General features: G+C 43.2%; 2 protein-coding genes across 15 annotated transcripts in view; one reads left to right on the top strand and one right to left on the bottom strand.

The window, feature by feature from the left end:
* The window catches only part of DEPDC5 (DEP domain containing 5, GATOR1 subcomplex subunit), a 134,121-nt gene extending 131,247 nt beyond the window's left edge, over positions 1-2,874 (bottom strand). For all 5 annotated transcript variants that reach the window (XM_039225513.1, XM_039225521.1, XM_039225536.1 and 2 more), the window contains exons 1-2: positions 2,750-2,874; positions 1,936-2,053 (exon numbers count right to left, since the gene is read on the bottom strand). In XM_039225513.1, the coding sequence (XP_039081444.1) occupies positions 1,936-1,993 (58 nt within the window). In that variant the 5' untranslated portion in view covers positions 1,994-2,053; positions 2,750-2,874. The remainder of the gene's footprint in view (positions 1-1,935; positions 2,054-2,749) is intronic.
* Positions 2,875-6,939: 4,065 nt separating this feature from the next.
* The window catches only part of PRR14L (proline rich 14 like), a 58,073-nt gene continuing 52,563 nt past the window's right edge, over positions 6,940-12,449 (top strand). For 7 of the 10 annotated variants that reach the window (XM_039225858.1, XM_039225854.1, XM_039225859.1 and 4 more), the window contains exons 1-2: positions 6,940-7,061; positions 8,676-8,798. The gene's annotated coding sequence lies outside the window, so the exon portion shown is untranslated. The remainder of the gene's footprint in view (positions 7,062-8,675; positions 8,799-12,449) is intronic. The other 3 variants (XM_039225862.1, XM_039225855.1, XM_039225853.1) reach the window with 1 other exon arrangement.

The following is a 12,449-nucleotide window of genomic DNA, read 5'->3' as shown; positions in this document are numbered from 1 at the left end:
TTTTGAGGGAAAGATATGGTCTCTAATTATGCTAAAAACCATGACAAGTAAGTATATCTAAATTTCTAATATAATCAGAACCAACAAAAATTCAGCCTAGGATAGCAAAGCCCTGGGTTAATACCAAATTTTATTTAGTATATTGCTTCCAATGACAGTTTTATGCCAAATCCTCTGTGATGCCTTCCTCTAAATTCTATAGTCTGAGGGCACCTGGGTGGCTCAGTTGGTTAAGCGTCCAACTTCGGCTCAGGTCATGATCTCGCGGTTCATGGGTTCAAGCCCCGCGTCAGGCTCTGTGCTAACTGCCAGCTCAGAGCCTGGAGCCTGCTTCTGATTCTGTCTGTCTGTCTCTCTCTCTCTTAGAAATAAAAAAAAAAAACATTAAAAAAATTTTTTAAATAAATTCTATAGTCTGAATTAAACTCCCTGAAGACAAATTCCATTTTCTTTTTTTTTTTCATTATCTGTCCCATCAAGCTGAAAGCTCCTTAGTGACAAGGGACTTTGTCATATTCATAACCTTTATGTTTAGCACAGATATGCAGCTAATTTTGTTGGATGTGTTTTTATTCATAGTCCTACAGGAGACTGGGTATAGCACCCAGCTGTCTTTGTTTTACACATATAAAAACTTGTATACATTGTATATACACTGTATATACTGTATCTTTGCATCCTTCCCTCTGTCCAAAGTTATTTCTGTTGTCTACTCAAATCTATTCCACAAATGTTTAGGCACCATCTATCATCAGTAGACATTGATACAAAGCCTAGTATTAATAAAGGAGTGTCTTTTAGCAGAAACTGTGTTTTTTTAATACTTATTTATTTTTTAGAGAGAGAGTATGAGATGGGGAAGGGCAGAGAGAGGGAGAGAGAGAATCCCAAGCAGGCTCCATGTTGTCAGCACAGACCCGGAAATGAGGCTCAATCTCACGAATCATGAGATCACGACCTGAGCTGAAATCAACAGTCAGATGCTTAACCGACTTGAGGCACTCAGGTGCCCCCAAAATTGTGTTGCTTTAAATATAGCAATGCCTAGTATATACTGTTTTGGTAATTATGATGGTTATATTTACTGAGTGGCACTGAGCATGGTACTCTGCTAAATACTTTACATACATCATCTTACTCAATCTCCACAAACTTTATGAAATAAAAACTAGTGTTTTTCCTTTTGGGCAGTCCTTGCTGCCCAAAAGAGGCTTACACATACATAAGAGCAAATGCACAGTAAAATACAATTTTAAAATGACTTATTGTGTTATTAATTCTAATTTCTGAAACAAATAAGGTTGTAAGGACAGAAAATTATTCCTTTACAAAAAGAAAAAAATCATATTACTAATTGCCATCTTTTCTGCAGATTTATAGACTCTAGGTGCTAAGAGAAACAGAGAAACTGTTCTAAAGTGCTTGAGGCTGTAAATAAGATAAACTAGGGGCTTGCCTGAGATCACAGGGAAAATTAGAGGCAGAATTGAAAAATCTCACACAATATGGTGCGTCCTGCCCCTTATCACTATGCCTGGAAGCCAGGCAAAGGTTCATGCTTTGATCATACCTGTCTCATGCATATTTACTACTGCTCTCAATGAATGTAAGCTTTTCTTATCTGCCAAACCAGTGCAGACTAGGATTTTATAGAACATGTACAATAAACATGTAATATAAAATACAAAAAAATGAATGGTAGTAAACTGGCAACATTCACAATGCTCCTTAAAAGTCAGAACATAAGTGCTTTTAGAAGAGGCCTGTGCTCTCCCATGCTATTGCCTTCACTGCTACTATATTATACTTGCTGCTTCACTCAGTTAAGTCACCTCCAGCCTCTATTGTCACGAGTTAGCATGTCAATTTCGAGGCATTGGACACACCAGAACCTCAGCCAACTTACACAACCCCCAAAGACAGATCAATACTGACCACTGCCCCCAAAGCCCTTCTTGTGAATGACGAGTTTGTAGACCTTTGTTGTTCTCATCTTGTACTGTTGTTTCCTTCAGTTGTTCCAAGCATGGGGGAGAGAAGTCATCATGCCTCCCTACCAATGAAACACAAAAAGGCAAAGATATCAGATTTTTCCTTGCAACTGCTCTTTGGTTTTAGGCCAGTGAATATACTGTTCAGATGAGAGGTAGCATCAACTCTCGGATGAAATCACTCCTCCAATTACAAGGAGGGTTGGAGACAAGAAAGAAAGAAAAGAAAACAACCAAAACCACAAAATCTGGGAACGAAGGGAAATTCGGGCCAGATTTAAGAAGATAACCCTAAAGGGAAGAGCACCCTAAAGGGAAAACTTGCAGTGAATTGGGCACTCACTACCTTGTCTCTATCCAAAACAATAACACCCAAATATTAAAGAGATCTTGAAAGAGGTTTACCGCACTCATTTTTAGATGAAGTAAGTGAGGGCCAGAGCAAGGGACTTGCCCAAGGTCATTCAGACACGGAGACACTCCCACCGTTCATCTTCCGCGGCCAATGTACTGGGCAAGGAGAGTATAAATAGAAGGAAGGCAGGAGTGTTTCTCCAAACGTCCATCTGTACAAACTCTCAGCGGCTCCTCCTCCCCAACCTTCACTTCACAGCAGCGGCCACTGGAAGCTCAGAGAGGGGTGGAGACTTGTCTAAGATCACACAGCGGGTTGCGGAGTGGTGTCTGGACTCGAACCTCGGCCACGGCCCATTCCCTCAGGCTCCACAAACCCGGGCCCGGCAAATAGCCCCACTCACCCGCAGCTCCGGAGTCGCTTCAGGCCGGGACTCCGAGGCCCGGATCCTCCCGAGGTCCCCCGCGACTCCTCGGGACACCGCGCCTACGCCCCCACAACCCTTGCGGCTTCGGTGCCAGACCTCGAGGAGCCTGCCGGCCCGCCCCAGCCACAGAGAGCTCACCTGAGAACCCGCGCAGCTCTGGTGGCTCCGCCCAGGAGCCCCGCCCCCTTCCCGCCCACCCGCCTCGGGCCGCTCTGGCCGGGCCTCCTCCTCATCTCGGTGTCCGCGCCACTTCCCCATCCGGGGCTCGCGCCAGGGGCGGGGCGTCGCTTGCGGCGTCTAACTCCCTCTACCTCCTGCGTTTCCCGCTCGGTGGCCCGAAATCAGCCAACCTTAGAGAGAAAATCCTTTTAGACATTATGACTGACATAAATCCATGACAGGGAAAAACTTTTCCTCCCAGACATTATGACATAGATCCATGACAGTAACTTCGTTTCTGATTCAGTCGTTCAGTAGGGCAAACTTAGGCGAGTCTCCCTGGATCTATTAACAGTGTTAAAGGACACTTGCTTGGCTTCCCCGGGCTAGTGAGAAGTACAAAATAGTTTCCTGGAGATCTTTTGTAAAATGCAAAAGCTGAGCACTCGCGACCTAATGCGATGGACCCTCCTGGAAAGTATTCACTTTGTGTGCTCTTTTCAAATACCTCCAAACCCTAAATGACGATCTCAGGCTCTCTGGTTGTTAATAGCCACCATAGCTTTCACAGACATCCTTACGAAATGGTCACATCCCTATTGGGTGGCTGATATTCTCAAAGACGGGTAAACAGGCAGGGGACACGAAACTCCTCGGAATGAAGCTCCTGACCCAATCAAGTCCAACTTGGCTCTGGAGGCTGAGCGTTTAACCAGCATCCTTGTCACACCCAAGAGTTCAGCCTGAGCCCCTGTCAAGACATCTTTCTGATCTCGAGGAGAAAATCAGAACTGTGTGGGCTGCGCCTCAAACTCTCCAAGGGCTCCCAACAAGTTGCCAATTTCATCTACTTCACTTACGGTTTTTGGAAATTTTCTGAATGTTTAAAGAAAAAAGCATCACATACCACAAAGGAGACGGGAGCGGGGAGAGGAGGCTCTGGCAAGACAAGAGGTTCCCTAAACATCCTTATTTTACTTTAGGATTCAGAAGTTGAAGGACTATAAAATAGTAATTTTTTATATTAAATTAAAACGTGAAATCAAGTATACTGCAACAGTTGCAAAACAACCTTTAAGAGATAAAATGCTAAATATAAATAACATTTTAATGTTGCTGATTCAGGGGACCCGCCCAGATCCCCCAGACTGTTTTATCTGCAGCAATGGCTGGTGAGTTCTTCCATCCCAGAGGGACTAATGAGATTCTCTCTCCCTGCCTTCAAGGAAATGTTATTTCCATCTTCTGAGAGATATCCATGATTGGTGTTTTATCTTAGAAATGCAAATATTTCACTTTTTAATTTGGAAAAAGATTGTAAAAATCCTTGACACGTTTTGACCTTTTTAAAAACTGGGGCACCTGGGTGGCTCAGTGTGTTAAGCGGCTGACTTTGGCTCCGGTCATGATCTCGCAGTTCCTGAGTTTGAGCTGGCATTGGGCTCTATGTTAGCTGTGAGACTGAAGCCTGCTTCAGATTCTGTGCCCCCCTCTCTCTGCCCCTACCCTCCTGGCACTCTCTGTCTCTCTTTCAAAATAAATAAACATTAAAAAATTAAAAATACTAAAAAAATAAAAACTGTCAAAGTCTGGTCAAGGTTAGGGAAGGCTGGAGCAATAGCTCCTGGACTAGGGATCTAGGCAGGAGATCCTTGGTTCTAAGATCACTGTGCTACAACCAGCTACACAATAACCTGTTTTTGGCAGTGTGGCTTTGCACCAGATCCTTTTCTTTTCTCAATTTTCTCCCTTGTCGGATGGGAATAAAAAGTGCATGTATTTCCTTGTTCACAAGGTGTTTGAGGGCCAAATGAAATGAGGGACATGTTACATTAGGCCTTTGAAATTAAAAGAATTTAAAATGCTATATATAAACGTAGAGTATTATATTTAAAAAATTTTGGGGGGGTTGCTTGGGGGGTGAGAGACAGAGCACTAGTAGGGGAGGGGCAGAGAGGGAAGAGGACTCAGAATTCCCAAGCAGGCTCCAGGCTCTGAACTGTCAGCACAGAGCCGAATGCAGGGCTTGGAGCGATCACCACCTGAGCTGCAGTCAGACACCTAACCGACTGAGCTACTCAAGCATCCCAAGTGTAGAGTATTACTGACTAACCAAAAGCATGGAATTCATTAGGAAACTGGCTTTCCTTGACTTTTAGAGGGTTGCATGATACATATGATGCTTCTTTTGAACCTCTTTGTGCCTAATACTGAGCTAGGAGTAGGGTTAGGAGTAGGATGAGGTGGGTAAGGCTAGTGAGACACTTCCCTTAGGGCACAAGAAGTTAAGGAAGTGTCAAAAAAAAAAACAGGGAGCAAAATAAATAAAATGTACTATAATATTTTAAATAAATAATACAAAAATCTGCTATTAACAAAATATCACATTTTAAAATGTGCTCAAAAATGGTGCTATGCAGTCATGTTACAGCCTGAGGCAAAAAGACAAAATAGTAATACTGGGTTTCTCAGATCCTCTTCTATAGGCAGGTAGTTGCCTGAGAAAGTACTGGAGGATGTAGATACTGTAAATTTAGAAATGTCCTTAAGAGCGGTGCCTGGGTGGCTCAGTCAGTTAAGCGTCTGACTTTGGCTCAGGTCATGATCCAGCCCCGCGTCAGGCTCTGTGCTGAGCTAACTCAGAGCCTGGAGCCTGCTTCTGATTCTGTGTCTCCCTCGCTCTCTGACCCTTCCCTGCTTATGCTGTCTGTCTCTCTCTCAAAAAAATAACTAAATAAAACATTAAAAAGAAAGAAACATCTTAAACAGAATGTCTCATTAAATCATCCCAATAGCATCTGTAGTAGCCTATGTGTTAATTGTACACATATATGGGATGATATATGGATTCACAGGCTGTAAAACAATAGGGTTGGTATTTGGGTTTATATATCTCCAGCCCTAACCAAGGGTGGGAAAACCACTATCTTGGCAAAAATGTTGACTAGCTCAAAAGATACCCTAATCAAAGAAGAGAGAATTAAAATCTCTCTCAAACCTCCAAACCTCTAGCTCTCTACTCAGCCCAGTTGATAAAGCCCCAAAACAACATATCTCTATGTTTAACACAAGGCTGTGTGAAACAAAACAAGTTGATCCCACTCTCTGAAACTTCCTTTTTTAAGTTTATTTACTTATTTTTGAGAGAGGGAGTGTGTGTGTGCACCCACATTAACACTGGAGGGGAGATAAAGGGAGAGAAAATCCCATGCAGGCTCCTTGCTCTAGTAGCAGAGAGAAGTGCCAGGGAGGGGTGTGAAGCTCCATCTGACAAACCAGGAGATCCTGACCTGAGTTGAAATCAAGAGTCACTTAACTGACTGAGCCACCCAGGCACCCCAATTCTCTGAACCTCCTTAATTCTTTTAATAAACCTTCTTTTCCTTCCTTCAAATGTTTGTTGAATGTCTGCTTGTGCCAGAAACGGTGCTAGGTACTGACCACAGAATGATGAACAAGCCTGGGAAGGGACAGATGATGAAATGAATCAATAAATGGATGCAACGTGGCAAATCAGACAGTGTTAAAGCCTTGAAGAAGTTAAAACAAGATACCATACAGGACTGGAGGCAGAAGTGCCATTTAGGCTTACTGGTCAGTGTGATTCAAAGGAGCAGGGGAGTGACATGACCTAAAACACTAATTCAAGTTATCAAAGGATCTCCTGGGCTTCCAGAGATGGGCACCTAGAATTGCAGCCAATCAGGCCAGGAAAATACCGAAGAGGGTAGTAGCAGTGGAGACAATGGGCTCTGGGGATCAGTAGGAGCCGGGCAAAAAGGATCTTTCCCCTTTAAGAATCGCGGCCGTATGGGCGGGGCAAAGGGCGGCTGGGGCCCGGCCGGGGCCGGAGGCCTGACGCGAGAAGAGCCGCCCCTAGGATTGCGCGCGCGCCGTGCGGGGGCGGGACTTGGATGAGCCCGCATGGCTGGCTCGGGCCCCGGATGAGGAAGTGCGGGGTGGGAGGGGGCGAGGAGGAAGAAGACCATAGAGACGAAAAGGCGGCGGCGGCTGGAGCGGCCCCGGCCTCTTTCGGCTCGGTAGGCTCAGGTAGCTTTGGCGGCGACCGGGCTGCAGCTGCAAAGGCCGGGCTGGCGGGGCGAGAGCGGGCCGCGGAGCAGGCCTCAGGGTAAGAGGCTGGGGGCGGAAAGGCTTACGGGCGTAGCCGCCCCGCCCCACACCACCCTGAGGGGCCCCTCCGCCGGGTGTTGCAGGCTGATGGGGAGCCCGGGCTCCTCTCCCTCTTGGGGCGCTGAAGGGAACTGAGGCTGCGCTGCGGGCGGCGGAACGAGCCGGGGAGAGGGAGGAGACCAGGCCCCGCGTCGCGAGGGGGAAACGGCTTCTCCGAGTCATGGCTCCGACGGGGGAGAGATACTCCTCTTCAACCTCGATACGGCGGGGGACCCCCAACTTCTCGAGGAGGGCGACGCCCCTAGTCGTGGGCGTACGCTCTTACCCAGCTCGTGTGCGTTTGTCAGCGGCGCGAGACCCGCTCCCGGGGTTCAAGAGCGCGATTCTAAACTTATTTTTATGAGGAAGGGTAGTATGTAACCCCGAACAAGACCTTTCCCCCGATTTGGTCAGCGCTCCCCAGGTGAAGAGGGAGACTCAAGTTGCCTAAAAGTGGTGGGGGGGGGGGTCTTCTTTCCTTGTAAAAGAGAGACTTACCTTTTATTTTTCACCTCTACTCCTAGATATAAAGATGAAGACCCTGAGTTTACTTTATGGTATTAGAAATTAGTCTTTCCCCTTTCCCCCAGTAATGTCCACAAGACTCTCCCTCAAGTCTCTTGGTGTGCAATGGCTTTCCCTTGCACAGTTAAGAGCATGGCGTCTGGAATGTGGTGGTAGTTAGTCTGTCCCCATCTTTGTGACCTTGGCTAATTGTTTAACCTTTCGTAGTCTCAGTTAGCCTCATTCAAATTTGGGTCCTCTTTGTAGAGCCTTGTCTTGAGGGCTAAGGGAGAATTTGTGTGTTTAGTACATAGTAAGCTTTTGGTAAATTGTTGCTATTACTCTTACTACAGAAAACTAATATCTTCTATAGAGACTCAGATATTTCCATGTATGCCTCCTACCATCTCCATCCTGGAGTGGAGAAAGAGGCATTTCTCCCTTTAAATCCTTCCATGTCCCCCAAAGTAACAAAGAGGGTCTCAGAATAATCAGGAGAAAAGACTTTGTTTTTGGAAACAGGTCTGTACTCCAAGAGGGAGAGAGAACTGATACCAAAAGCCAGCCTTCCTTTTGTCCACAGAAGCTATCACTTCTTCCTGACTGGTTAGCAAAGTCATCTCCCACTCCCCCTACCTGCTGTAGTGATTAAAAAGCTTACTGCTATCTGTACACCTCCCCCTCCTCAAAGAGGGAGAGTCCAACTTCTTTTCTCTTGCTCTCCCAAGAAAAATAAGACTCTTTGAGAGGAGAACTCTTTCCTGCAGTGTATTTAGAGTGGCACAGATGGTTTCCTTCTCCTCTTCCTCTGAAAAATAAATGAAATTTTTTTATGCAGGAAGTCTTTGTCAGAAATCAGGAGCATTTTCCCTCTTTACTCCCCCATGGAGGGATCCTTTTTCTGCATGCTGATAAAGGAAGGAAAAAGGAAACAGTGCTTGATGCTTTTGAGATTTCCTGCACACTCCATGTTGTAGAGCTCGGCCCTGTTAGTATATAGATTTCCCTACCCCACTTTCTGTTTGTCTAGAGATCTCGTTAAAAGATTCTTCTTTCTCTGTCCCTCAAGAAGAGGCCCCTTCTCCGAATGCCCTCATGGAGGCATTGGCTACAGTGTCCGAATCTTGGAAAAGAAATCCCCTTTCTCAAGGTGAAAGGAGTGTTGTGAACTTCTGAGGGACTGATCGATATTGTGAGTATTGTCCCTTGACACGAGTGTGGCAGTGCCCAGTGTTACTGTTCTTCGTTTTGAGCAGCCCTTTTACATTGGAATTAAAGGGAGGGGAGACCTTCAGATCTGGGATTGTTGGGCACATGGTCTTCTGTTCGGCTGTTTTCTTTGTTTGATTCTTTTTTTTTTTTTTTTTACATTTTACTTATTACTGTAAACTTTGTGCTCCCAAAACTTTTGTATTAGGGAATGTTTGAACTACTAAAGAGGAAGGACCACTTTGTCAGGTGTTAGAATACAAAATGTATTCTAATCAGATTGAGAGCTGCAGGGCTAATCTTTTTCATTGGTAGTTTATTTTCTTTTTTTTCATGTTTTTGTTATGTATTAACAGTGCCGCTGCCACTAAAGAAGAAAAAGTGTTCCATCTTTATTTGCGTGTAAAGTGTTTTTAAATTACCTCTTATACCCTGAGTACATGCAGCGGGGCTTAGTCAGAAATCTACCACCATTGTTGGTATCTATAGATCGGTGAAATAGAAAAGTTGTCATTTAGATTCATGGGGTTTTTATGGGCGGGCAAGACCGTTTGAGGTTATTTTGTTTAACTTGTTCCGTTTTACATGTGAAAAACAAGCCCTGGAGAGTTAAGTGATACATTCACAGTCGTGCAGCCAGCAGGATAGAGACCCAGGTCTCCCAATTTGGAGACCAGCAACCAGGCTGCTTCCAGCCTTTGCTATTATATTTGACATAGAAAGGTTTTGAGATGATTGTTCTCAATTTAAAAACAAAAGAATTTCTTCTTTTAGTAGGATAACTTTACTGCATACCCCTTATAATTATTGGTCTTTTTTCAAGGATAAATCTATTTTTTTAAACAATCTAATTCTCATTTGTGTCACAGTAAAGATGACAAGCCAGTAGCAGCTGGCAAGCGTTGTTTGTGAATCTGTGGTTTGTTTTTTGTTTATACCTCAAACTGGATAATTATCTAATGTCCTCACCCAGTAGATTGATTATAAATCATTAGTAAGAATTAAGCTATAAATCCCTGCCTTCATTTTACAAGCCTGTGTTAGCTCAGTGTTTCCTTACTTCAAGTATACTTAACACTTTAACATAAAAACTTTTATGGTTGAGGCAGAGAGCTGAGGTTTGGAAAGATAAAGGGATAATACATTTACAGTTATTTTTTATTCCTATTTGGATCTTGGGAAATAATGTTTAAAATTTTAAAAAAATTTTAATGTTTGTTTTTATTTATTTAAAAAAATTTTTTTTGAGAGAAAGTACAAGCAGGGGAGGGGCAGAGAGAGAAGGTGACAAAGGATTTGAAGCAGGCTCCAGGCTGTCACCACGGAGTCCCCCTGAGGGCTCAAACCAGGAATGGTGAGCTCATGACCTGGGCCGAAGTCAGACGCTTAACCAACTGAGCCACCTAGGTACCCCTAAATTTTTTTTTTTTAAATTTACTGTAGAAAAAAAAAATAGCAACATTTAAGTCAGTTGTGATCTCCTCACCCAGGGTGATACTGTTAACATTTGGATTATATATATTCTTTCAGTTTTCCTATGTGCATATTTTATCAAAATAAGAGAGCTCTAATGTTTAGTTTGATAAACTATCCTAGGCAACTTTCTGTGTAAGTTCATTTTCTACACCATTTATTTTTAATTATTCCAGTGTATTTAGAAATTTAGTTTTAAAGAACTTGAATGCCTTCTTAAAATACGTTCTTCTGTTTCTGCAGGCTTGTGACCTTACCAGTATTTTGTTAAATGGCTAGAATGAGAGTTTGGTGATGCAAGCTAGTGAGCTGAGAATAATTTTAATCTGCTACTCTAGGCTTGCATCTAAATATTACTTCAACACTGAGAGTTCCAGCTGAGGTACTCACCTCTTCTGGGTGTCTCAACTACAGATACTGCTTATAAACTCAAGGACCCAGGATAGGCCTAGGAGAAAAGGAGAGAAAGTCTGTAAATGCCTGTAAAACAGCAGTGAATGTGCTTAGTTGTTTTACAGGTTGAAAAGGTTTAGAATAATATCTCTACCAAACAGAAGTTTCAAGTGATGATGGCATTGTGGTGGTTGGTTTTTGTAAATTGGAAGGTTTTTTTGGGGGGTGTGGGGGAGAACCAAAGCTTTAAAGTTCTCTTTTGGCCAATGCCAGTTTAGAGCATAAATGCATGCATAGGAAGCATAACAGCATTGTTTTCCTTGAAGACTATTTTGGAGCATTCTATGTGATTATTAATATTGTCTCTTCATGATACACTATTTATTAGTAAGCGTGTATTTGTGCATCATCCTGTGTTTGGAACAAATCTTGAATTAGGACCATGGGGATGGAAAGGAGTGGTATTTGTCAGACACTGTAAGAGTGGAGTCTGTGGTCTCCAAGTGCTAATTGAACAACAAATGGAAGATCAGATTTAGTTGTGTCTCGTGGTTCAAGTCTGAGCTCTAGGGTAGTGGGGGTGTTACTCCTGAGAGGCAACGGTGTAAAAAAAATAAGCATGTAAGTTTACTGAGACCATCTTACTCATCTTTGTTTCCTCTAGCTGATTGTGTATAGTAAGACTCAGTTATTCATTGGGTTGAATGGGTTCTATCTTGGACATGTTAAGTTTGGGAGGGGTGCCATCTTTTTTTTTTTTTTTTTTTTTTTAATGTATATTTTTGAGAGAGAGACACACACAGTGTGAGCAGTTTGGGGAGGCGCAGAAAGAAAGGAAGACATAATTCGAAGTGGGCTCCAGGCATTGTACTGATAGAACAGAGCTCAACACAGGGCTCAGACTTACAAACTGAAATCATGACCTGAACTGAAGTTGGATGCTTAACCCACTAAGCCACCTAGGCACCCCTAGAGGGGTGCTGTCCTTATAAATAAAACATAGGTTAGGAATTTGAGAAATGATGGGGTAGAGGACAGGTGTTTTTATTTTTTTGTTTTAAATTAGCTTTCAGATGTAATTTGCATATCATACAATTCACCAACTTAAATTGTACAATTTAGTGGTGTTTGGCATAGTCACAAAGGTGTGTAACCACCACTACAGTCAATTTCAGAACATTTTTATTGCCCCTGAAAGAAATTCTATTAACAATTACTCCCAGTTTTTTCAACTCTCACTAAGCAATTTACTTTGCCTACTCTGGACATTTTGTATATATGGAATCTTGTATGGTCCTTTGTAACTGGCTTTTACTTGTAATGTTTTCAAAGTTCATCCATGTTGACTCACAAGTCAGAACTTCATTTCTTTTTACAGCTGAGTAATATCCATTTCTACAGATACACCACATTTCGTTTATCCATTCATTAGTTGATGGACGTGAAAGCTGTTTCTACTTTTTGACTGTTGTGAATAGTGCTGCTATGAACATTTCTGTGCTAGTTTTTGTGTGGACTTTTTTTTGCATGTATACCTAGAAGTGGAATTGTTGGGTCATGTGGTCACCTGTACTTAAAGTGATAGTTTTAAGTCATTGACATAGCAGAAAGGCTGCAAGAAAAGATGAGGTCATCAAAAAAGTGAATCCTGGAATGGGAGGTGTGTCAAGGATTAAACTTCTGAGAACACTCACACCTCAGTGGCGGGTAAGGGAAGGGAGCTCTTGAGCACGTGGTGGCAGAGAGACTTATGGAGTCAGTCTCCACC

The sequence above is a fragment of the Hyaena hyaena genome, unplaced genomic scaffold, assembly GCF_003009895.1.
Source record: "Hyaena hyaena isolate Hyena2069 unplaced genomic scaffold, ASM300989v1 scaffold_19, whole genome shotgun sequence".
In the NCBI taxonomy this organism is placed as follows: domain Eukaryota; kingdom Metazoa; phylum Chordata; class Mammalia; order Carnivora; family Hyaenidae; genus Hyaena; species Hyaena hyaena.
Note: the sequence above shows the minus strand (reverse complement) of the source record. Positions and strands in the feature narration are given on the sequence as shown.